This window comes from Zonotrichia leucophrys, chromosome 2 (genome assembly GCF_028769735.1).
Source record: "Zonotrichia leucophrys gambelii isolate GWCS_2022_RI chromosome 2, RI_Zleu_2.0, whole genome shotgun sequence".
Classification (NCBI taxonomy): Eukaryota; Metazoa; Chordata; class Aves; order Passeriformes; family Passerellidae; genus Zonotrichia; species Zonotrichia leucophrys.
In genome coordinates, this window is record NC_088171.1 from 7,272,581 (window position 1) to 7,298,880 (window position 26,300).

General features: G+C 41.0%; 1 protein-coding gene across 4 annotated transcripts in view; it reads left to right on the forward strand.

Moving 5' to 3' along the window:
- Nucleotides 1-26,300, forward strand: part of GALNT11 (polypeptide N-acetylgalactosaminyltransferase 11) — a 47,491-nt gene that overhangs the window by 13,158 nt on the left and 8,033 nt on the right. For all 4 annotated transcript variants that reach the window (XM_064703878.1, XM_064703881.1, XM_064703880.1 and 1 more), the window contains exons 2-10: nucleotides 3,707-4,039; nucleotides 7,748-7,871; nucleotides 9,200-9,366; nucleotides 13,650-13,775; nucleotides 15,058-15,307; nucleotides 18,024-18,141; nucleotides 19,966-20,118; nucleotides 22,613-22,831; nucleotides 25,918-26,022. In XM_064703878.1, the coding sequence (XP_064559948.1) occupies nucleotides 3,745-4,039; nucleotides 7,748-7,871; nucleotides 9,200-9,366; nucleotides 13,650-13,775; nucleotides 15,058-15,307; nucleotides 18,024-18,141; nucleotides 19,966-20,118; nucleotides 22,613-22,831; nucleotides 25,918-26,022 (1,557 nt within the window). In that variant the 5' untranslated portion in view covers nucleotides 3,707-3,744. The remainder of the gene's footprint in view (nucleotides 1-3,706; nucleotides 4,040-7,747; nucleotides 7,872-9,199; nucleotides 9,367-13,649; nucleotides 13,776-15,057; nucleotides 15,308-18,023; nucleotides 18,142-19,965; nucleotides 20,119-22,612; nucleotides 22,832-25,917; nucleotides 26,023-26,300) is intronic.

Consider the following 26,300-nt stretch of genomic DNA (forward strand, 5'->3'; position numbering starts at 1 on the left):
AAACTTCACAACACTGGAGAGGAAAGGAGATTGGACAGAGTAAGGCTTTTATTCACTGTGTGTGCATGAAAGGAGTTCATGGAGAGGGAGGTGGCTGAGGTGAGAATCAAGGGTTGGGTGTCAGGCTCTGTGAACTCAATGTTTCCTCCTGTGTCCTTGTGCCCAGCTGCAGTCTCCTCTCCTTCTCCCTTGCACTTTTCAAAGTGATTATTTCTTCTTGCACACTGAAATGAGTGGAGGGATTCTTGTTTCTTGGTATGTTGAGGAGGGGCAGAGATACATTTGTGTGATTGTGCTTTGTGTGCATGGAAGTGCAGGGCTGCAAAGGTTCTGACATTTGTGTGATTGTGCTTTGTGTGCATGGAAGTGCAGGGCTGCAAAGGTTCTGACATTTGTGTGATTGTGCTTTGTGTGCATGGAAGTGCAGGGCTGCAAAGGTTCTGACATTTGTGTGATTGTGCTTTGCATGCATGGAAGTGCAGGGCTGCAAAGGTTCTGACATTTGTGTGATTGTGCTTTGTGTGCATGGAAGTGCAGGGCTGCAAAGGTTCTCTTGGTTCCTCAGGGCAGATCCCAGGCAGGACTGACATGGCTGAAGACTTGGAAACCTCCTCTGGCCTAAAGCACATCTGTAAGAAGGCAATCAACTTAAAACTGTCTAAAACTGGAGTGTGCAGCTCTGACACAGATCATGACTCTGCTTAAATGGTGGAAGAGGTTGAAATCCAAAGGGTTTGTGTAAATGCATATGTGTTGGTGAATAAAGTAAACCAATAAGCCTCAATGTGCTTTTCATACACAGGGTTAACTTTTTTTTTCTATTCTGCCTTCAGAATGGTCTGCATAGTGAGTCTGTATTTTCATGCCAAATAAATTACCAAATGTCTTGGTTGAATAGCAAGGTACTGAACGGGCACAGGCCGTGCATTGTGGAGATTCTATCATTTGATTTAAATGCAGTATTTCAACATATTTATCATTTTACAAAATCCCAGAATAGTGAAGGAGAGGAAAAGAAGGTGGAGCAGATCTAGCAAAGATCAGGTGGAAAAAATACTTGGTTTATTTAGCTTTGGTTTGCATTGGTTGCTTTTGTAGCAGTAGCCAAGCATGAGTTTTAGCCTGGCTAGAGATGGAAGGAATGTACAGCAGTGTCCTCACTCTGGTGATCAGTAATTTATCCCCTCCTCTTTAATCTGAGTGTGCCTGATGGCAGTCACAGCAAACTTGAACCTTGTCATGGCTGGAAGTGCCACAGCAGTGGGTGTAGCTCTGAGCTGTGAAAGAGGTGCAAGGAACTATGGAAATATTGAATCCATGAGGAATTCTGCTCTGTGTGCCTGTCTTCTGTTACCAGAGATAGAATAGATTGTTTTTTCTGTGCAAGCTGCATTTCAATTCTGAAATGAGAAGGTTCCTTCTCTGTTACAGTCATTTTTATCTTGCTAGGACAGTTCTGTTCCCAAGTGTCAGTGCATGTTAGGATTGTCCATCTGTGTTCCCATAGTGAATGGAAAACACCTTGAGCACTTTTTGAGGAGCAGTATGTTGGGCTTGGACACATCTTCCTGCAGATGACCTTCTGGTGGCCATGCAAAAAGAACCTGGCAAGGACCCAGATCCTCTTTTATGGAGAAGCATTAATTGTCTGCAGAGTGCTGAGCAGGAGGAATTATTCTAATGAGAGGATAGAAGTGTTTGTGTGCTCTTGCTCCTCTGCAGCCTCACATGCTTGTTCTGAGCCAAGGTTCACCCTGGTGAGGTTGAGTTAGCACAGGGCATGAGGCACCAGGCATTGGTCATCTGTACTTCTCTAACTGGGAAACCTATTCTGCTAGCAAAAATGAGCATTTTCTTCAATCATTTCTGCCCCAGAGAGTTTGATGCCTGCCTAATTTAATGGCCTTGCAGTGACATTTCTGTGTGACAGTGTTAGAGGCTGTTTCACAGAGTGCAGTTCATCTGTATGCACAGGGTCAGCCTGAGATTTAAACCCTCTCTAAGACCTTTTTAAGCTCCTTGGGCTCAACTGCTCTGTAGATTGTTGCCTTGCAGGAGTGAGAGAGTTTTACATGGTAAGAACAATGGGTAAATTATTTTTGGGGAGGTTGGGTTTTGGTTTTTTGCTTTGCTCTGTGGATATTTTTTTCTGGGGAGATGATGTCCTGCTGCAGTCTGGGAAATGTAAGCTTGAATTTTTCCATATATTCTTTTTGGAAATCACTAAGGACTCAGAATTGCATTGCCAAAGTAAATGGTGTCTTTATAATGTTCTTTGGGATCGTTAACAGCTTCTACCTTTGTTTAATAGTTTCCCATATTGAGAAGGAATAATTTGTTTGTACTCATAAATGTTCTGGTTTGTTCTTTGCCAGACTGACCTGAAAACTTCTGGTAGTTTCTGACTTTTTGAGTAGTTTGAAAAATGCATCAGCATAAATGATTGACTCCTATCCCAATATTTGTTTTTTTAAAGTGAAAGTTTTGCTAATTAAAAGATGTTTAAATTATTTCCTGACTTTTTTTTACTGTGCAAAGACTTTGTTTTGGTTAGGTAGTGATGAAAGAATTCAAGTTCTTTGAGTCAGCATTTTCCCCCAAAGTTTGAGGAACTGATCTGTATGGTTTTTAAGGCATGTGGGGGTTTTTTGTGTGTTGTTTGGAGGTTTTGTTTTGGTTGGTTTTGTTTGGTTTCTTTTGCAGGGTGGGGGAAGGGTGTTGAACAGTTTTTAGATTTGGGGAACTCCAGAAAGTTTATCCAGTTCTCCTGGCCCATAAGTAAAATACTTTCACCAGCTTCATTTGCTTCACTTCACAGTTTTGCTTATGCAGTAGAGCTTTGGGGAAAATGATCTTGTGGATGTCTGAAGTAAAAATGCAGTCTGGGTTGCTTCCTTCTGGCTCTAGATGGGCTGGAATATGAAAGCTTTTCTGGAGTCTGCAGAGGCCTGGAGGAACCCAGTAAATTAAATTACCTTAGAGCTTTTTCTAAATTACCTTAGAGCTTTTCCTGCTTTTCCTGTCCTGTCTTCTTTTTGTGGAGAAGTTTATCTGTAAATGTGACTGTCATGGTGCTGTGTGTTGTTCAATTGCATCCCATGTTTTCTGGAACTCCTGGGACATTCATGAGGGCTGCTGTTCAATTTAGGGCAAGAAGAACTGAACCATGGAGCTTTTTGGGATCTGTGGTTTCTCATGCTGTGCTTTAGGATAGGATCTGAGCTATGAAAATGGGTACATGTGGACTTACTCTTGGGCAACTGGCTCAGAGTGGCTCAGGGGTTGGACAAGGTGTCCAGATGTCCTTGCCAGCCAAAACAATTCCGTGAATAATCAATTCCCTGTGTATATTTAGTTATATGTTTGTTTCAAGGCAGGCGTACTAGAAAGATACTGTTATGGAACAGAGAGTTATATAACTATTCTGAGGGAAATTAATAATTTTAAACTTTAATTGTGGTGTGTCACTGGGCTCTTAGTGATTGTTTGCTCCATATTTTAAAGCAGTGGTATCCACATTAAATGTGAAAACTGGTCATGTTTACTTTTTGAATGGGAGACTTAAAAGGGATTTACTTCTTTTAAGGTCTGTGCCTGAAGTTTAAGCTCTAAAAATCATTTAATGGAGGAGTAACCTATTGAATGTATTTTGCAATGTGTAAGGTGACAGGCAGCACTCTCAAAATGTGTTTTCACTCTTTCCCAGGTAATTGAGAATGGGCCCTCAAGGATGCTGAGTCTACAATGGGAAGTGTCACACTTCGCTATTTCTGCTATGGGTGCCTCTTCACATCCGTGACCTGGACACTTCTGCTCTTTGTTTATTTCAACTTCAGTGAAGAGAACCAATCCTTCAAGAATGTGCCCATCAAGGGGCTGGAACCTCAGAGGCCATTCCCAAAAAAATTCTACCCCCGTTTTACACGGGGGCCAGTTCATGTACCTGAATTGCAGCAGAAAGAGAATAAGATAGGGAACTCTTTTGGAAATCATATCCAGGATCCAGTTAAGGGGGAGATAGAATTCTCTCCTGAAATGGGTAAGTGGTTTTTAGTGTTGGTGACAAACTTAGTAAAACAACAGGAGAAATTAGATTTTAATTTTTTTTTACAGAACACTATCTCAGGGGAAAGTGTATAATAAAGAAGTTTTGTTAAAATGCAGGTGGTACTCGTGGCTCTCTTCATTAGGAATTACTTGAAATTTATTCTACAGTGCTTAATCCAAAATACACTCTAACATTTATACCTTTGCTGTGTAAGTGCTGATGAAGGCTGGGTTACAGCAGGGTCTGCCCTTGATGAACTAAATCTTGCTCTTGGAAGGTTCAGTGTGTGCTTGTTTCACATCTTTCTCCTGTTTTAACTGGGCTCAAATAAGCCTTAGTTAGCTACAGAGAAACTGTACTTTTATGCAGTAATTAAAAATAGCTTGATATCAATGAGCAATGAAGAGGACCTGTTGGTTTGGAGGTTATGCTTGGAGTATAACTTAATCTACAAGAAATGCATGTGGGACAAACTTGCAATGCAAGATTGAGATGGCAATGGTTGGAGCCAAATCCTGCTTGCTTTGTACCAGCAAAGGTCCATATGTTTCACTGGAGCATGTTTCAGCAATGAGGTGGTTTAGTTTTGTGCTCCAAAATCAAATGCTTTGTGCATTCTGGTGCTTACAGCATATTCACTGCTGGGTTCAATGTGCAAACAGGCACATTGTGTGCTGGCTGAAATCTTGGTTTGAGTCTGCAGGCAGAAGTGTTGTGGCAAAGTGTTGGGGTATTGGCTTCTGCTGCTGCTTTGGGAAATAGAACACAGAAATGAACCTTCATAGCCAGGGTTTAATGCTCAGATCTCAGTGATGTCCCCTGTCATGACTGTGGATGAGTGGTGAGTCACAAGCTTCATGAGTTTATATAACTACCAAACTTCACTTTCTGAGTTGGGCATTAGAACGAATGTCAGAAAAATGGCAGTTCATGTTGCCCTGTGGCACCACAAGTGTTTTTCAGTTCACTGCAAAAAGCCTGAGTGCCAAGTGAGGTGAAGGCCAGTCCAGAGGTGGCCATTTCTTTCCAACTATTCAGTCTGGGCCAGGAAAGAAATGGAGCTTTTTAACTGAGAAGTCCTTTGATCTTCAAACCAAGTGACTGCTTTGGTTGGTGAAAGCCAAGGGGAGTTACAGTGCCAGGATAAATTCTACAGGAGTCATCAGGAGACAGCTCTTAAGACGAGGTGTTGTAGGAAAGGGTTTCCTGAAGTCTGTCTAGAGTAGGTCAGTGATAAACACAAAAGCAAAAAATAAAAAAGTGAAAAGAAATGTGGTGTATGATAGTCAAAATCAAACTGTCATCTGGTAGGTCAGTCTGTCTTTTCTTTTTTCATTAGTCTGTGAGAGCCACATAACACTGCTCAAGTAAAGCCTAAAATGAGGTTTTGATTGCAAGCCCCTTGTTTCCCAAGGGCTTCAATCTGCTGTTTGAACTGAAATCATTCAGGTCTTTTGCATGCATTGGATACTGTTCTTCATGAGATGGTTTTGAAAATATTAGCACTCCTTGAATATATTCATAAGATCAGAAAAATGTAGTTAATGGTTGGCTGTGGATGGATTGTAGAATGAAACATTTGGGATGTGTTTTAAATTCATGCTTGGTGTGAACAAAATATTTTAAGGTGCCTCTGATGATGCCAGAATAATGGAGCTGGGTGCCTGAACTGACCAGATGGAGACATTTCATGGATGGATGGATGGATGGATGGATGGATGGATGGATGGATTTCTTGGAATGGATGTGGTTCATTAGGGGACTGAGTGACCCCTTTAGGCAGCTGGGGCTGGGGCAGTGACAGTGCCACTGTAAACAGAGCTCAGTGCAGCTCATGCACAGTGGGAGCACTCAGCCCTGAGCAGCACAGGCAGTCACAGGTGTGGGTGTGTCCCCTTTATCTCACAGATGTCACTGCCCAGCACTTCCCACCTTGTCCTGCTCAAATGGCAGGGCATTTCTCTTGAGCTATTGGACAGTGCCATTGCTGAACTCGAGACCAGAAGCCACAGGTTGGTAAATGTAAATGGTGGGAATGTGGATGGAATTCCCTCCTGAAGGTCACCTGGTACCTGTGGGTAGACTTTGTCATTGAGACACAGCTGTGCTCCAAAGGCCCAGATGGATTATTGTTTTGAAGCTTTCTTTTTCCATTTCAAACTTTTAAAATTACTTCTCTTTTGTGTTTAACTCAATTCATTTTCTCCAGGCTTGAGCTCAGCTGGCTTTTGCATAGCTGGTGAAAACTGGAGAACATGAGGTGTGGAGCCAGGCTGAGAGCATTGATTGAGTTTATTCTGCCTCAGAGAGAAGGCTGAGGGATGAGATTTTCTTGCTGTCAGCAGCAGCTGGACAGGAGGCTGCAGGGAGGATGGAGGCAGACTCCTTCCAGAGTGCATGGGATTATAATAAGAAATTAGAGTGAGGGCATTTCAGTTATGGAAGAGGAAAAACCTTTTCAGTGTGATAGTGTCAAATGCTTGAACAGGGAAATAAGAGGTTGTAGAATCTCCATCTTTGGAGATACTGAAGGCTTTCAAAACTTAACTGCACTGGTTCTGAGCAACCTCATTTAGCTGGACCTGCTTTTGGGAAGGAGATAGACCAGGTGTCCCTTTCAATCTGAATTAGTCTGTGAATGTATCAAACATATTTTCCTGGAAGTATCATGTGAATGAGGAACCCTCTTGTTAATTATTTTCTGCAGATTTTGAATGATATGGAGATGATGGGAAGGGTGAAAGGAGATAACTTACATGATCCTTGCTCACTTCTTGTACTGAAATTTCAGTAGAATTGCTTGTGTAGTTTGATAATAACTGAAGGGGTGACAGGCATCTCATTCTGTGCAGCCAGCTGAATAGAGACAATAAAAAGGAATCACTCTGCTCCCTGAATTGTTGCAGAAGTGGCTGGAGGCACAGGTGGTGGCAGACACCAGCTGTCTGTCCCTCAGGGAGTTGTGTGAAGTGCCACAATGTTTTGGTTCTGTTCACACTGGTGAATGGCTCAGTGAGAGAAGCCCATGGCACTGAGTCAAGGCAGGCAGGATGGCATTGAAAATTTCATCTTGGCTTACAGCAGTGTCCCAATACCAACAGTTACTTCTGCCATGCTTAGTAACAGTTGCCAGTTCTGTTAAAATAATCAATAAACAGCAGCTCTGCTGGGTTTTACTTGCTGTCAAAGTCCCAGGTGAGATAAACAAAAGTTTGCAGTTCTTGAATAACTATTCTTGTTACCATGGACTTGAGAATTGCATGAAATGGGAACTGCTATTGTGAGGATGTTTCTACCATTTGAAATGTATTTCCTCACTCAAAAATCCCATTACACACCTGTCACCTGGAGGGATAGATGCTGATTCATTGTATGCCAAAGTCTGTCCTCTGTTGCTTGTTTGATGTTGGTTTTAGGTGGTGCTAAGAGTTAGAGGCCATATGAGTGAAGGGAGGCAATAAACACAATGGAGCCAGCAGTCTTTGGAGAGGGATTTCATTTTATTACATCTGCAAGGGCTCATATGTGCTGCCTGTTTGTGAGAGGAAACAGAAATAGTTGCACAAACACACTTTGCAAAACCAGAGGGATTTTTAAGAGCATAACGGGTTTTAGAAGAGGTTAAAGGTTTCAATCCTTTATTTCTTTCAAATGATGTTTTTGAGCCTTTTAGCTGATCTTGGCATGTTTCTTTTACAGGAATGATTTTTAATGAAGAAGATCAGGAAGTGAGAGACTTGGGCTATCAGAAGCATGCTTTCAATATGCTTATCAGCAATCGACTGGGATACCACAGGGAGGTGCCTGATACCAGAGATCCAAAGTAGGTGCTGATTTTTGGAGAGAACATGGTATAGTTTCATATGCTCAATGACTTGTTACGCCTGGTGCAGTATTTAATGGTTTTGGTATTTCTGTCATACACTGTTCCATCCCCATGTGTTGCTGAAGGCAGATTTTTTAGCTATTTAACAGGAGTGCTTGAAGATAGGATTTCTCTTCTTAGGTCTTTTCTGTCTTTTTTGACAGAATATTAATTCTGGAGATGTAATTTTCTTTTGGTCAGCTGCTGAAGGTATAGGTTGTGCACTGCTCTGAATATTTTCTATTAAACAATAGATATTTTTCTATAATCTACCTGGTGCATATAGGGGGGAACAACTCACCTCTGTAACAACAATGAAAACTCCAAACACTGAAAAATAAATAAACTGGTATAAATTTTTCTAGTGGTTTCTCTGGTGTGGGTGAATGTAATGAATTGTACTTGCTGACTGTTTTCCCAGAATTGAGCTCATTCTAAGTAAATGAAAGCTTTTCTTCTATGCTTCTGGGTTTTCATTTATAATTTCATGTTTTTATTGTATCCCTGCATGCCTGGCACCTTCATATGGCATTAATCTGTGATAGTTGGCCTTATTAGAAGTAAGGACGAGCTTTGAAAAGGAGAAGAAAGAATGATCTTTTTTTTGGAGTGGGATTCATCTTGCAGATTAAGATGCTTAGATAACTGCTTGTTAGTCAGTTGTCCCTGCTTTTATTATAATTAGCAGAGATCCAGTCAGGGGAGTTAATGAAGCATGCAGAGCTCTTCAGCTGACAAAACACACTTGACAGCCTTAGGGTGAGCTGAACACTATTTAGACTGCACTGACAGCAGTGACTAGACTTAAGTGTCTTAATCTGCCCTCTGAATCCCAGTGCTGGTTGTGTAAATAGGTATTTAGCCCCAGTGGAGGTTTTCTGGGCTATCCAACTGTCTCCAGCAGCTGGCCAATAAAGCTGTGGTATTTTTGTGGGCCTCATGTCATATTTTAACTGTCTGAGCTACCTGAGGGTACTAGACTGAAACAAGCCTTCACTATCTTCTGTTCTCTGTGTTGAGGATCTCTAGTTCTTATTCCCACCCCAGTGCATGGCATCCCCTGTTTCCTAACCAGCAGCAGAGTTAGCTATGAGTCTGTGTTATGTGGAAAATCATTTACTCTGCTGAGCTCTGCTATAGCTGTTACACTCTGGGCTCATTATGTTCCCGTTAGGGGTTCCTCCTACACATTTAATGTTTGCTTGTTGTTAGGAAGTTTCAGCAGTGACCCAGCCCTGTGGAAACCCCTCTGTAAACAGTGCCAAAGATTCTGTTGCTGTTTGCAGGTGCAGAGAGAAGTCCTACCCTGCTGATCTGCCCTCTGCCAGCGTTGTGATTTGTTTCTACAACGAGGCGCTGTCGGCCCTGCTCCGCACGGTGCACAGCGTCCTGGACCGCACCCCCGCCCACCTCCTGCACGAAATCATCCTGGTGGATGACAACAGTGAGCTGGGTGAGACACTCCTTAGGAATGTTACCCTCCTGGGCCTTCCTGTGCTTCACTGGCTGCTCAAAATAAATTGTGGAAGTCATGATGCAAAACCAGTTTGTGTTGCAGCCCATCCACCTGAGTGCCAGCCAGTAGAGATGTGTGGTGTGCAGAAATGCCCAAGGTGACATCCTCTTTGCCACTGGTGCCATTTTACTGATGAGCTTTGTATCATCCAGGCTTTAACATTCAAAATCAGGTTTTGAAGCTAATAATCATAGAATCAAAGAATGTTAGGGAGCTGGAAGGGACCTTAAAGATCATCTAGTCTCAACTCCTGGTGTCATGGGCAGGGACACTTCCCACTGGACCAGGTTACTCAAGGCCCTATTCAACCTGGCCTTGAATGCTTCCAGGGGTGGGGCATCCACAGCTTCCCTGGACAACCTCTTTCAGTGTCTCACAAACCTCACAGTAAAGAATTTCTTCTTAATATCTAACCTTACTTTTCCCTCTTTCAATTTGTACTCATTACAAATTCTATAGTGACTATAGTGACATCCTGTCACTATAGTTCCTGGTGAGTCCCTCTCCAGCTTCCCTGTAGGGTTCCCTCAGATACAGGAAGGTTGCAATGAGGTCTCCACAGAACCTTCTGTTCTCCAGGCTGAACAGCCCCAATTTTCCCCTGCTTTCACAGGGGAGGTGCTCCTCTCTTATCTCACCTCTTGCACACACTGATGAGTGGGGGTCATGGAGCAGCTGTTTATAGTTTGGGTTTTCTTAGCAGTTCTTTGCTTGGGCTGCTCAGGTGCTCAGAGCAGGTGACAGAGAGGCCGCTCCTCGCCGTGAATGCATCTGAAAGGAGCTGGAGCTGCTCCTGGCTGCAGCCTTGCTGTGGCACGATGGAAGCAGCGCCGTGTTTTGTCCTTGCTCAGCATTCCGGACCGGCAGCAGCGCCCTGGGGCTCAGCGTGGCTCTCTGACCCCTCTTGTGGCCGCTCCGGGAACGCTGTCCCGGCTCCGGGTGCAGCCTCTGCTCCTGCCCGCACGGAGGGGCCCTGCAGGGGAGCACCCTGCAGAGTTGCTGTGCTCCTGTTGAGGGATTGCTGGTTTTTCTCTCCATTGACAGGCAAGGCAAAGGCAGACACGCAATTCAAGCATGGCCCTCAAAACGCCTTTCATTTTGGCTCTTCAAAAGCCAAATGCCTGTTGAGGAATGTGCTAGCATAGCAGTTCTTGCCAGCATGACTGTGCAGGTTCCCTGCTCGCCTCTGTTCAAGTCCACAACTTCTTGCATTTTAAAAATTGTTTTTTAGACTGCATTTTCATTTAATATATATAATTATAGCTCCCTTGGTCTCATTGTTTGTTTTCTGGTTTAAGGTCTCACTTGCAAAGAGACTGATTAGATATGTCTGGTGTAGAATGGCATGCTCTTTTATGCTGGAAATTGATTTCTCTGAGGTCAGATCAAATGTCGAGATACAAGAGAGAACAAAGATCAAACATTGTTCTTTGCTGATAAGAATGTGTAGTAATTAAAAGCTTGTTTTGTTTTGTGTTTTGGGAGCATATGCCTTGCTATAAAGTGTCTTGTGCAATTTGTTGAGTATTCAGAGCTTGCCTTATTTCAAAACTCAGCCTTCTGAATGTAAGGATGTGTTTGATTAGTGCCTGTGTTGAGGCAGCAATACCATCACTCTTCTGGTCTGTTGGTAAATTAAAGCAATAAGTGAATTTGAACCAAATTAAGTTCAAAACATTCAAGTAGCTATTTTTGCCTCTCTGACTTCAAATGAACTTGTTCTGGAGCCAAAGGCAGGAGGAGGTATTGTTTACACAGAATTACTGCTCTTGATCCTAATGATCCTATGTTTTTGCTGCTGCTTAATTTTATGGATGGACTCTTACAGCAGAAGAAAGGTGGGACTGGGGATGGTTTGGGAACTGAGGAAATGGATAAAAACTTTGGCTGTGCTATGGATATCATGGATATCAGGCAGATTGCTTGATCTTTATGCCCCTTTGTTTTGTTTTTTAATTAAAGATTAATTTTCATTCCATTGCCTGCTTTCTGAAGTGGTGTTCTAGATGTAATTTTCTCTAGTTCTTCACCTGCAATTATGAGAGCTGTGGTACACATCAGTGCTGTTGTGCAAACCTTGGGCCTTTGCACCTAGTTCTGCCTCAAAAAGCTTCTTAGACTCAATCATGAACAGTTTTACTGGCCAAGCAGGCATTGCCATGGCTCAGCTGAACCCACTGTTGTATCTTTCTCCATTCCCTGAAAGGCAGGATTTCTTTTTCTGGTATAATCTCTTTCTCTCTGATTTAGCCTTAACCTGTTATGGAAAAGCCTGAGGAGGTTTTGAAGGCTGTTACTGGAGGCATTGTTCTGTGTAGAAGGAGAGATTGAGGAACAGAAAAGGAGCCAATTGTCTGCAGCTCAGTACTTTAGAGTAGTTTAAAATAATTACACTCCAGACTCCCATCCTAGGGCCCATTTGCCTTTGTTGCATAGATATGGAAGAAAGTAATGCCTTTTTGAAGACTGGCTAAAAGGGAGCAATTCTGTCTTTGGAGGGAAATTTCTCAGGCTGGATTGAAGCAATTTTTTGGGTTGTATCAGAAGTATCAGTGTTCTCAGTGGATGTGAAGGTGACACACAAAAACCCATCAAGAGCAGAAATCCCTAAATGTGCTTGAGACAAACCTGCCTGTTAAGAATGATCTGTGATCTGGGCACAGTTGCCAGCAGAATGCCATTTTTGTGGGTCAAAACTCTACTGGCCCTTCCATTCTGCTGCTCAAGCCAATGTTGTGGACCTGGTTTAGCTCCTGGTGTGGATGTGACATCTTTTCCTCTTTGTTTTCCCTCCCTATTCTTTTCAGAACTTTGCAGATGTGAAACTCCTTCCTTGTTTATTTGCCTCATCTGCTGTAAGAGTTGAATTTGATAACTGAGCTTTTCTGCTTTGTACTGGCCCATAGTTTCTGTAGGTGCACACTGTTCTTCTCTTGCTCTAATGAATCAGGTGAAGAATGATTCAAACACTATTTTATTTTAGGTTTGCAAATCTGCCCTGCTTGTTTGGGTATCTCATTTGGAAATACTTCAGAGATTATTTAATCAAATTTCTAGGAGATTTTCTCTGAAAACATCTTCTGTATTGTCTGTGGCATATGATGTCATTATTCCAGACCAGGGGAGAGAATTCCTGTCACCCAAATGAATTCTGTCTGTATCTCCCCAGAGAGTTTCCTTTGTCTTAGAGTATTGTCTAGCATCATACTTTCTGTGTGTTACCTTCTCACTTCTGATCCACCATGTTTCCTTGCAGTGCAAAGGCTGAAATCTTAACATTTGGAATGGCATTTGGTAGTCTCCTGCCTGAAAGTTCTTATTTCTCCTTAAGGTTACACATATATTCCATTGGCATTTAATCTTTTTAACAGGAACTTTGATGTTTGAGCTGGCATTCATCAGAATAATGTTTATTTTGGCATATCCTGGGACAAAACTCTGTCTGCCTCTCTATACCAAGGTTCTCTATGAAGTCTCAGTTGGGTTTTTGCTTTTCTTTGTCATTTTGTATTCCTCTTTATTTCTCCATAATATGTTTTTCCATTACTTCAGTCTTTATGTGTCCATCTTCTCTTCAATAGTTCTGCTTTAATGTTAGAAACCACTGACCTTGGGTGAAAGAACTATTGTTACTCTTAAAATTGCCATTGATGTTAGCTAAGTTACAGCAGTGCCCATGGACTCCAGTGAACTGTGCACTCCTTCAAAAGCACAGGCTTGCTTTGATCCTTTTGGCTTTTAGAAAAGCAACCAGCTGTGAGTGAGTTGGACTTGGTATCTGTTGTTCTGTCACTTAAGCAGGCACAGATAATATTAGGTGTCTTCCTGCCTCTTTTGAAAGGTGTCAGCATTTGTTTTCATGTATGGAATGTAGTAATTTAAATCATTTGCCTGCGTGAAATGTTTATTGTTGCACCTGTTGCAAATGCCAGTCACCATGAGAAGAATTTGGAAATGTGTTTCTTTGAACAGCAATTTTTCAATTTTTTTTTTTTTGAGTCTAGTAGTTCCAGTTTACTTGAGTAATGTACAAAAGGCATTGGAGGGGAAGTATAGGATGTGTGAGTATTGTCCTTATGATACTCTTGGTTTGAAGCTCTGCTGTGCCAGGGTAATGTTTTGATCAAGATTTTGGCCATTTTTGAGTTAAATGTCTTGTAATTTTAAACAGAGGTTTCAGAATTTCTTTCTTGTTGTTGAACTTGTTTTCCTTTTTTCAGCTGACTTGAAAAATGACTTGAGTGAATATGTTAAAACTCAGCTTCCCAAAACCACAAAATTGGTAAGAAATGAGAAGAGGGAAGGCTTGATCAGAGGAAGGATGATTGGAGCCTCTCATGCCACAGGTACACTTGCTTTTCTCTCTCTTCCTTGCATACTTTGATTAGTTGTTTGGGTGATTCTCTTTTTGTAGTGCAGCTTTTCAGATGTTGCATGTTTGACCTGTGGTTACTTTAGCCTCCTGAGGCTCTGCATGTCATGCCACTCTAAGCTATGCAGCTTAGTGCAGGGGAAGAAAGATTTGGGATAATGTTATCTCAAATGATAAATTTGGATCCAAATTTGAGTGTTTTTTAAACCTTGAGACACACTGAGTGTCTCAGCTGTTGATTTTTTTTTTTTTCCTGGAGACATTTGCTTTCAATAAAATGAGGTACTTCTTTAGAGTGTGTAAGTGAAATTGTGAAACAAAACCAGTATTGTGCTCTAAAAAAGTACCTCATTTTATTGAAAGTTGTGAACACAAGTTATCATCATCCCAAATCTTCCCCTGCACTGTATCTCAAACAGTGACTGCAGTGTTAGTGAGACAATGTGGAGTTTTTCCTATTCTTGCCCTGAAAGAATGTTGTCTCAGGAGCATCTCCATGTGGTCAAGATACTGTAGTTGCAGAATATCTTTTGCATGTTTTATGTGCAAACTTCTGTTCTAAAATGAAATCTGCTCCCTTTTAAGGTACACTAATCTGGTTTTTAATGCTCAAATCTAATAACAATGTTTTTCTGTATAAGCTCTTCTGTTGCAGTGAGTGTTAATTGGGAAAACCAGTATTTGGTGATTTATAAACAGCCTTTACTAGAATGTGCTTTCAGTTAATCTCTTTGGCATCTGAGAAAGTGTGTTACTCTCTTAAATAATTTTGAGTGGCAGATAAGTCTCTTAATTGGTGTTTGCTCATTAGCATTGTAATGGTATAATCCAGAGAGAAGATTGAAATGAATTTTAGCACAGCTTGGAAAATGCAAGCACAGTTAGTGCAATTTTAAGTCATTTTATTGCTCTTCTGAACTGCAGGAGTTCCATCCTCATGCCCAGTCAAATACTGTCTGTGTGGTGACTTACTATGTTTGCTTACTCCAAAGTTGTTTTCTTTAAAGCTGTTTCCCATCTCTTCCATCTTATTCTAGTGTTGCATAAATTTTATGTTGTGTCATAAAGATGCTGGTGCCTTTTTAGACCAACTGAGCATGAGGGTGTGTCACAAATCAAACTGTTCTTGCTGACTGTGGCAGGTAATGTCCGTGTAAACTGCCAAGTTTAATGCACGTGTGTTTGCACTGAATTGCATCCTTGTGTTCCATGGCACTGAGGAACATCCTTGGCATTTTGTGCTGTGTGCTCTGCAGGGGAGGTGCTGGTGTTCCTGGACAGTCACTGTGAGGTGAATGAGGTGTGGCTGCAGCCTCTGCTGACCCCCATCAGGGAGGATCCCAGGACCGTGGTGTGCCCCGTCATCGACATCATCAGCGCCGACACCCTCAGCTACAGCTCCTCGCCCGTCGTGCGCGGGGGCTTCAACTGGGGCCTGCACTTCAAATGGGACCTGGTGCCCCTGGCAGAGCTGCAGGGACCCGAGGGAGCCACTGCTCCCATCAAGTAAGGCTCCTCCTGTGTGGTGACACGCTCTGGGTGACACAGGGGTGACCAGGAGCTCTTCCTAAGCCGTGGGGAGTGGTCTCTGGCTGTGCAGGTTTAGGAGCAGGTGCCTAACCTGTCAAATATCTGACTTGTTTATTTCACTTAGTTGTGATCACTATTCCCTATTTTGTCGAAGTGAGGGAGCGACCACCTTTGTTGATTTTGCATCTGACTCCGTTTATTCACTCAATCAGTCACTTTTTATAACAGTGTTAATTCACTTCATGCATATTGCAAAATCTGAGCTCCTGACAGGCTGTAGAGAAAACTTCAGCCCCTCCTTTTGTTTACAATACCTGAAGTTAGTTTACTGAAACCAAGATCAGTGTTCTCACCATAATATGAAAGGTTCTCAAAACCTTCATATCTATTCCCAGACTGGCCGTCTGTTCCCAGTAGCAGCCAAGGACAGAAAGGTGTGAGAATCTTGTTGTTTATATAAAAGGTGGCTGAGAACCTAATTATTTATAGGATCAAGCCTGGGAAAAGCTGCTTCACAGCAGGCTTCTATATTTCCCTCAGCTGAATACCTTCATGGCCTCTTTCTTTAAGCCATGCTTAAACCAGGCTCTCCACACTATTTCACTTCAATTTCTGGCAGTTAATCATGAATTAGATATATCTGTTTTATTAGGTCAAGAAAGCACACTTCTAGAAAATGCTTACACAATAGCTGCTTTTGCTGAAGACAAAATTCTGAGGGAGCATATAGCAGTCTGTACCATCCAATAATGTCACTTTTGAGCTGTGCATTGATGTTTGTTTCCAGTGTTGATGTGCTTGGCTTAATGATAATTTTGATACTGCCTTTGTTCTAGGAGTAGCCTGCATATCCCACTAATAAGAACTATATAATTTCTGTGATGAAATGCTGAAGAATTACTAGATTGGGAAAATCTGTTTGTGATAATAAGAATTTGTTTTTGTGGTCTTTTGAGAGTTGTTTTGAAACAGAAGTCTCAGTAAAGCTCAACACTGGGACTTGAAAGTTACCTTCCTTATCTTTTAACCACTGATGGCTGTGTGACCTGTACAGAACTGGCAATATCTGGTTCTAGTGGACATGTAGCTGATGTAAAATGGTGTCAGCAGGCACCTTTTATTAGGAGCAGACATGTATGGTTCAGACACAAGAACAGAGCTGTCCCAAGTGAATTCCTTCATGAAAAGAAGCAGAGCTGCTGCAGCAAAGGCAAGGAGCTCACTGTGCTTTTTCCAGGTGCAGGTATCAATCTCAGTACAGAATTCAGGTTTGTCAGGTGGAGGAGCTTCCCCGTTTTTACAGAATAACTCTTTGTGGATAAGATTTTCCAAGTGAATCAGAAATTGGGTGTGTTGTCATTTCTCTCTCATTCTCTTTTCTTGGACTGTAAATGAGGAGCATTTCTGCTGCCACAAACAGTTCCAGCACAGGTTCTCTGCTGTCATCTGACAGCTCAGCAGTTGGCCTTCCCATGCCTCCCCATCCCAAGATTTTGTCTGAGAAGCCAGGAAAATTATTAAGTTATTTAACAGTTTGACTGGCTTGTTTGGAAAGTGTCACTGTGGCAGTTTCTGAACCTGGAAGGAAAGGACAGACTGAAAAAATCTGAGTGGGGAATCAGCACTGAGTGTTAAAATCCTTATTGTGTTAAGAGCTGTTCTCACATTTAATTTGGTCAGTGGCTGAAGGTTAGTGTTGCTGTGTTCAACATTCTTTTTGCATTCCTTCAACTCACTTTTATGAAAAGTCCTGTGCTAAAAAGACAGAGAACTTTATAAAGCAAGTAATAATCTCAAAAGATTACCTTTTCTGAGTATGAAAGTGATTTTTCCTACCTAAAGGCCTCTGCCTCCTTTGAATAAGGAGCCTAAATTGCTATTTAACCTTGGGAAAGGCTTTCCATCCAACAGAAAGTAGTGCATTTTAGAGCCTTTCCACAATAAAGTATTTTGGTGTTAGAGTGGGAAAATTGAGTAACCTTTCAACCCAGTTTTTAAGGTGACAGAAACTGTAGTAGAAATTTATGTGAGAACAAGCAGTGAAATCTTGGCCTAGGCTTGGTTTCATCACAGGAGGTTTTTGCCAGGATGGGAAAAAGCCTTTTTCCAAGCCATGGGATGTTCCAACTATCATACCATGTTTTTATGTAGTGTTTTTACTCTGTTATACTCTTGTAGGTCATCCACATATTCCAGTGTTGGGATACAGTAGGAATTCAATCTAGAGACTGAACAGTGAGGATTATATGCAGATTTTTACAGAATAGAACACATTCTAGTAAAATACAGGCAAGGTGAAAAACTGGGAAATGCCAGAGGGACATTGGTATAAATACACAAAGTGTAAATAATTTGCCAGTAAACTGACAATTGAGTCAATAATGAAACAAAGCTGCCTCTGGCACTTGGTGTTCCTCTTTCTCTGTCCTATCCCTTTTCCTCAAGTTTACCAGGTAAAGAAATATGATTTATAGATATTGGAACAATGGAAGTTCACAAATACCACTTACAGATCTGCTTTTGCAAATACTTTGAGAGTAGAACTCATGTCCAAGTGACTGAAGGATTTAAATTGTGTTATGTCAGTTTATCAGTTTGGAGTTTGGGACCAACAGATTGAGCAAAAATTACTCTGTGGGGTTTTTTTTCTCTGTCTAAAAGAAAATGAACTTCCTTCCATGCACCTTTTTAGGTCACCCACCATGGCTGGAGGGCTGTTTGCCATGGATAGAGAGTATTTCAATGAGCTGGGGCAGTATGACAGTGGCATGGACATCTGGGGAGGAGAAAACCTGGAAATATCCTTTAGGGTAAGCAGAGAATTTACAGCTCTGAGCTTGAATGTTTATGGCTTTTTCTTGGGTTGGTGGTGCAGCTTTTCATAATAGCTGTAAAGAAGAAAAAAAGGAAAAGAAGAATTATGCAAGTTTTTAAAATTAGTTTATGAGCAATGTCTAATGAATCTCACAAATTGATTAGAGATGAGTGGCTGACAGAAATATTGCTAAGATGTAGGTATATTACATCTTAGTATATTTCCTTGGACAGTTCTGCCTCCTTTCTGAGGGCCTGGAAATGTAAAGTTTTCTGGAACTACATTGAGAATCATGGATAGGAGTCATCTTGGTTGGAAAAGTAATGAGAAAATCATGATCAGAAGATTATGATTTTGTCTGAGAAGCCAGGAAAATTATTAAGTTATTTAACAGTTTGACTGGCTTGCTTAAAGAGTGTGGCAGTTCCTGAACTGCCAGTTCCTCCTTTTTGAGGACCTGGAAATGTAAAGTTTTCTGGAACTAAATTGAGAGTCATGGTGAGGAGTCATTTTGGCTGAAAAAGTAATGAGAAAATCATAATCAGAAGATTTGGAAATGGAGCTACTCTGGGCTTCCTGTATTTTCTCTCATCTTCTCTGTCACTCCACTGAAAGAAAAACAACTTAATGTGCTTAATGTTGTGCTTCTCTCTTTATTTTTGTAAAGGGCATTCTTCAACAGGTTTGAGAAGAGTCTGCCTGATAAATGATATGCTATCATGACAGATATGAAAAGGGGATTAAAAGGTGAAGTTAGCATAAAAAACCAAACAAACCTAAAACCAGACACAAAGCTCCCAAAACTTCAGAGAATTTGTCAGTTAGAGAAATCAATATTAGGGTTCAAAATTAAGAACTGGAATTTCATACCTTTAAAGGAGTGTGTACTGAATAAATAAAATGTTTCAATTTTCAGTATAAATGTAATTATTAGGTATCTGAGTAGAAGTGTTTATAGTGTGAGGAGATTATTGTTGTTATCTTGTAATACACAGTTTCAATAAAAAGGGCTTTGAAATATTGGAACACATCCAGAGAATTTAGAGCTTCAGGAAGTCCCTGTCTCTCTGGGGGAGGGTTGGAAAGAAGCTGAATCTTTATCTTGTCTAGAAGGAGTTTTAAACATGTCTTGATTATGAACTGCTAATGTGGGACAATTTTCTGGCCCTGGAGAGGATATTAGTCCAGCAAAGGACCAGTGCTGGTAATTTGCTGGAAGATGAAGTTAAAAAAGCAATTTTAAAAACCAAAATGGAAGTAGAGTGTAAATAAAGTGTAGATCCCTGGTGCCACAGATAAAGACTCCTAAATGTAGCATCTGAATGGGAACAGTGTTTGAGTTCCTCTATCTTAACAGAAACCAACAACTCTGTCCAATAAGTTTCTATACTTATTTGGAAAGCTCTCCAGGTTCCCTTGATGATGAAGACTGCTCTTTGTTATCTGTCACAGAATTGTGGACAATTTTCATGCAGGTAAATGAATTTAGGTAACCTCATCTGCAGGATGAGTCCTAGCCCATATATCCCAGTCTTTTCTGCTAGGTTGTTAGAGCAAAACAGCAAAATTTTCTGTTTGTCTCTTGAAAGCCATGATGTGTTTTGTAGAAAGTGTGGTCAAATGAGAAAAATAATCTTTAGTAACAGGGAGATCTAAAAATCTAATTTGTCAGAAAACATGGCATGAAGGCCGACATTGCTGACACCTAATCCTGCATAATGTATAACCCTCCCAAGGTATCCCTTGAAGAAGGGGAGAAGTTAGGAGCAATCTGAGCAGTGAGAGAGCAATCTGAACGTGTTCTGTTTTTCATGGGCAGATCTGGATGTGTGGGGGCAGACTTCTGATCATCCCCTGCTCCAGGGTGGGACACATTTTCCGTAAGAGGCGTCCCTACGGCTCACCTGGGGGACAGGACACCATGGCTCACAACTCACTGAGGCTGGCACACGTGTGGATGGATGAATACAAGGTAAGAGACAGTTGTAAGGTTATTGAATGGTTATTGACTGGTTTGTTTGTCAAAGAACTGTGTCACAGTGAGATCTGTTACAACTCTGATGGGCTTTTCCTTCTGTAGTCTGAACTCCTGATGTTAGTTCTGATAGGAATTCCTAAATTCTGTATTCTGGTTTCTCATTTGGCTTTTGAGTCCTTCTGTCTCCTCCTTGTTACTTTACTGCCTACAGGAGATTGAGTTTTATGCCTTTTTAGTGAAGTAAAAGATGATGGATGAGCTTTTGTAAGCTCTGCATTGCTTTGTGTCCAGATCAGTATTACATGGCAGCCATGTACTGTGCCCTCAGGTAGTTTCCATGTTGGTGAGACAGGAATTTTTTTTTGGCTGCTTGTTTGCTTTCTGTTTTAATTAGCAATCTGTTTCTTAGTCTGTCTTGCCCTGGAACAGCAATCAGGATTAACTTCTGGATTCAATGGCAGAATCTTGTCTTCAGATCTTGATACTGATGCTTTTAAACATAGATCAGATGTTTCTGAGTCCCTCATCTTTGGGATACTTAATCACATTTTGCCTTCTGAGACTGCAGGATTTGCTGTGTGCTCAGTTCCTGTGGTCCCTACAATTTCTATACAAGATCTATTTTATTCATTTTATATTCTTTAGAGGTTTATGTTTCATTCCCCATCCTTTACCTTGATCTTCAATTTGAGGAACCTGTTAGAGGTCATTAATTTTTATCTCCATTCCTCATCTCTGTAATGCTTTGGTGGATCTGATCGATCACCTTCCCTTTCACCAATGTCTGGGCACAGTTGTTTTGTGATTGATGATGGCTTTTTCTGAAGCTTGGACTTGATTCTTATAATTTCCAGTTGAACTGATTTATCCAGCAAGCATTTGAGCTGTTGATTGTTGCAGTTTCTTATCACAGATTTGTGTCCAGAACTTTTCCAGCTGTTTCTGGTCTGATTCTCTGATAGCTGCCAGAGAATGTATGGAAAAAAAACTTGGAAATATTTTTGTTTTTATAAGAAGAATGCAAATATTTATTGCCAGTATAATTTACCAAAGCAATCTAACAATGCACAGTACAAAGATAAGACTTTAAGGAGTAAATATCAGTATTTAATAAATGAAATGGCATGGAAATGATTCAGCAAAATTTTCATAACTGTCAAAAGCAAAATGCAAAACTATAAGTTCATGTATACAGTGGTAATAAATAACACATGCAAGGTAGGATACCAACACTTGAACTTGAACCAGGAAAGAGGAAATTGGAATAGCAGAGCTACTTTTTGAAGCAGGCCAGATTGTCATATCCAGTCTGTCTCCAGACTTCCTCAGAGCTGGCCAACAGTCCAGTGTACACCAAGGGCACACTTCCCTTCCTCTGCTGTTAAAATAGCAGTGATACATCAAGCACATCAAATGCTCAAAGATCTTGCTGAGGAGAGATATGTAACTTGTCCAGAGGTGATGCTGTCTGATTTCTGAGCATCAGAGAGCAGGAAATAATTGAAAACTGTCCCAACCACATCATGGTGGGTGGATTCCAGATGTCTCATAGAGATGAATCCAGCAAAATACCATAGTTCAGTGCCTTGAAAACTGAATTCTAAATGGTACCTAGTAAACAAATTAATATGCAAACACAATGCCTTTTCTGTGGGCTCTGTAAATCTATCTGGAATTAAATGCTAAAAGGGGATTTTTTTCCTAGTTTTAGCAGTAGTATTTGTGCCATGTTGTACATTCATGAGTTCCTGTTTGTTGGAGTCAGACAGCACATGAGATTGGGTTGGAATCTTAATCTGTCTTCACCTAACCTGTAAGACTGTGTATCATCATAAAATAGAATGGGATAAGAATAACATTGTGGGAGCCTTTTTGGAGATGATGCAGATGAATGGGAAGAACTGGGCTTCCCAGAAAGCCCAGGTGACAGCTCTGATTATTCACATGATTAAGGTGTGTTCCCACTGAACTTAATTATATTAGTCCCATTTATAGGTCTGTTCTGGAATGGTTTTACCCTGACCATTTGTAAAGTTGGAAGGCTGGAAACTGTGCAAGACAAAACACACTGGAATCTCACAACAATGAAAATAATTTCAAGAAACCTTTGTCAGAGGCTGCTGATGATATATGCATCTGTTTTTTACTTACTGATTTTAGCATGCCTGTATTGCCAAGGAATAAAGTCAGGGGCTGATTTGTTTCTTCCTCAAGATGGCATCTAAAAAAGATAAGCACATTTGTACCCAGGAATTATCTTTAAAAAAATCCTTTAGTTAGAAAGATTAGCTCAGAGTTAGGCAAGATTAAATCTCACTTCCAGTGACAATGCAAGCATTGCAATTTCCTACTGCCAGTTTGAAACCTGCTGGTTGAAAGCACTAGCAAAATGCAATAAAATTTTGAGAGTTCTGGAAACAGGAAAAAATTGTGAATCAGTAATGTGAAATTTTTCTCCCCTTTTCCCCAACCTCTTTCTTAAATACAGGAGCAGTATTTTGCTTTGAGACCGGAGCTGAGGATGAGGAGCTATGGAAATATCACCGACCGTGTAGAACTGAGGAAGAGATTGAACTGCAAGTCCTTTAAGTGGTATTTAGATAACATCTATCCTGAGATGCAAATATCTGGGCCCAATGCCAAAGCTCCACAGCCAGTTTTTATTAACAGAGCACAGAAACGACCAAAAATAATCCAGCGTGGAAGGGTAAGAGAAACTTAAATATATGGAATTCTGCTGTGTTAATTATTATGAGACTTTTTCTTAAAGATTTGCTCTAATACAACAAAAATAGTCTGTTTCCATAAGTTTTGCAACATGCTGTCTTGAGAATAACAGAATTTTTGTCAAATCAGTCTGATCTATATTTCAGATCATCCTTAGACTAGATACTGTTCCATGAGGTTTCTTACCTTGAAGTTCTGACTTAGGAAGTTTTGCAGTCTTTAGAATGTGTTTTCATGGCTGTTGGTTCTGAAGATGGATTTGGATAGAGAGAAATTTGGCCTCAAATATTCATGCTCTGTTGGTTTATGATAACAGCACAGTGTAATTAGTTTCCAAACTCATTGCTTTTACTGGGTCATTTTCTGCAAAGGTGAACATTTCCATCTGAGGCTGATGATGGCTTTTCTAGTCTTGGCTGCTAGCTAATGAACAAAAGATGAGTTTTTCTCCTCTCTTTTTTTTCTTCAAAGTAGAAGTGAAGAGAGAAATTTTTATATGTATTCATGAAGGAAATCATTATTAAATTCATGCCTTAGCTCTGACACCTTTGCTTATGGGTTTGTATGCAGGCAGAGTCACCAGACAGCTGCCTCTGCTCTTTCCAGGGGCAAATTCAATTCATGTGTGCTTTTTATGCTTCCCAAAAATAATTGATTGTTTCAAACCCAAGACAACTATCTCAATGTCTTCCCTGAGGAAGAAAATACTCTGGAATAAACTGTTTCATGTGCACACAGATTATGGTTAGCAGGTTCCCTTTTAACTCAATAGTTGGAAGCATTTAGCAGTGATGTCCCCCCAGGCTGCAGTAGCTGCTGGTTCTGCAAGGAGTGAGTCAGGAGGACTTGTGTTCATGCAGGACCTCTTGGCACCATGAGGTTTTTTTCTTGGAAGCAGCTGTCTGGGAATCCTCAATTTGTGCAGTATTTTTATAGCAACATCCCAGCCAAGCTGTGAAGTTTGTTATGTGGTTTCCCTGAATAAAACTGATGGGCTGATTCCCCTCGTTGTTGGATGCTGTTACTCCCCTAGTCAGACCTTTTTTTTCTTTTTAGAATTTAATAGCTTTTTGCTTTCATTCAGACAGAAATTTAACTGAGAAATTGTTGATGTTGGAGAGAACTCCAACAAATCATGGAGTGATCTGAATATCTCAACAGCACTTAAAGTTAACTCTTCATAGCAGTTATTTACCATGGCTTAATTTTGAGAAAAACTTTGTGCACCCCTTAAGAAATGGGGAAAAGAAGCAGAAAAATGCAGTTTTTGGCTTTGTTCTCTGGGGTTCAAGAATTATACCCAGCATTGTATGAGAGAGTCAGCTTTGGCTCTGGTGGCTGTAGAAACTATTTCCAGATGCCTGCAAGGAACAGAATGATCAGCCAATGTCACCACTGTGTGCCAGACTCTTTAGGATTTGGGAGGAATCACTCCAAATCTCAGTTTATTCTCAAAAACTAATTGAGCCACAGATAAGTGGTGGTTTGACAGCTGGGAAGAAATGTAATGATCACAAATGGTTGCAGCTGTTACCAGTGATGTCCAATGCTGGCCATTGTGGCCAATAAAAAAAAAAGGACAAAAATCATACAAAACTCATGTAGTCTATGGTTTAAAAACCTTCTGTTGAGTGAGGAATGATGAAAATGAGATCTGTGCTAGATCTGGGGTGTGAGGAAATGTTACTTGAATGTTCTGTGTAATTTGTTTTAGATGTGTGTGGGGAGCAGGAGAAGCATGGTGCACTCAAGGCAATTGTTGTTGTGCCTTGGGACAGCTATTTCCAGAAATGGTGTTTAGTGAAAAATATTATTTGGTATTTGTGCTAATTTTTGCTATCATGTGATCAAGCAGTTTGTTCCTTTTATTACTGGAAGGGTATTTTGGTTTCTAAAAATTTGTAGAGTCAATAGCAATGCCAAGACAGCCATGGATGTCTTCATAATAAAGTTCAGCTGGCTGGTTAATCAGCCTGGCCTGGAGTTCAGGACAGCAAATTCTTTTTTCCTCTCCATCCAGCTCCAGATTGGAAATAAAGTATTTTTAATGTGGGTGTCAGATCTGAGGCCCTGCCATCCCTCAGCTCACAGTGTGCAGGCAGTGTTTGCTGCCTGCAGAGCCTGAGCCCCACCACACCAGGGGAAGAAAAATAATCAGGCTGAAAAGAAAAAAATCATGCTGAAAAGCTGGCCAGCAGTTAGTTCAGAGCATGTGTGTAATTTACAGCCACAATTAGAGATGTTTTGTCTCCCTGAGTACCACTGTGGGATACATCAAGATCTTAATGATTTTTTTGGTTCTTGAAATAGAACAACCTAAACATTGCACAGCAGAAAATGTCTTGGATGTCTCTTAGGGTGGGATCATTGTTCAGATCAGGAGAGACTGGCAGCTTGCTGGGAGCCTCCTTGTTTGCTTTGATGGTGGGTGCTCACAGTTGTGCATCACAGGACAGGCCTGAATTGAGTCCTCTGATACACCATCCCCCTAAATCAGACTAGGCAGGGCATTAGAGCAAAAATAGCATTTACATGCTTGTAAAATGTTCTCTCTCTCCCTGATCCATCAGCAAAATACCACAGCTGATAACAGTGGCTTTTCAGTTACATAAATGCTCTTGAAAACCAATTTGCAAACAACATAAATCTCTGAAGTTGTTTTTATTTCAGTAATTCCTTCTCCTTTCTCAGGGAGGCTGTCCTGTTCCATGAAGAGAAGTTGTAGGAGGAGACTTATGTTTAAGTTAACTGTAGTAAAATGCAGTTTATACAGGACAGTCAATATTCCCGAGCAGAATTTGTGTAAGGCCTTAGACTTCTGTGGAGAGTGAAGAGGGCAAAGAACCTTGGCAGAGACACTTGTACCAGAGAGAGAAAGCTTGATGTAATTAGAAAGCAAATTGGAACTGTTTAGTGCAGTTTTTTTCTCCAAGCTATATGAGAAACAGAATGGCATTTTAAAAGGGAAGATTTTTTTAATAACTGCAAGTGTTGGCTGAGTTTTTTGAGCACACTAGGGATCTAGGGCTGTTTTTTACTGACTGTCAACTTGTTTTCCTTTCCTAGCTGTATCACCTCCAAACCAACAAATGCCTGGTTGCCCAGGGCCACCCAAGTCAGAAAGGAGGGCTGGTGGTGGTTCGGGAGTGTGACTACAACGACCAGAACCAGGTATGAGATTCCCAATTTTATTGAATTCATTCATTCAGTGTGTTTTCCTGCTGGCCAAGTGCCCTGGTGTGACATCTCCTCAGCAGACAGGCTGCTGTCAGAGGGACATTCAAACCATGGGGCTGGCCAAGGACTCTGTGGAGCTCCTGCTAATGCTGAGTGTTGGATGTTATAATCTCCTTCTTTATGGCATGAATCTCTCTATTTGGCTGAGGGCTGCCCTAAAGTGGCTCCTGATGGGCTCATAATGCACTGATTGGCACTTCAGAATTTGTGGC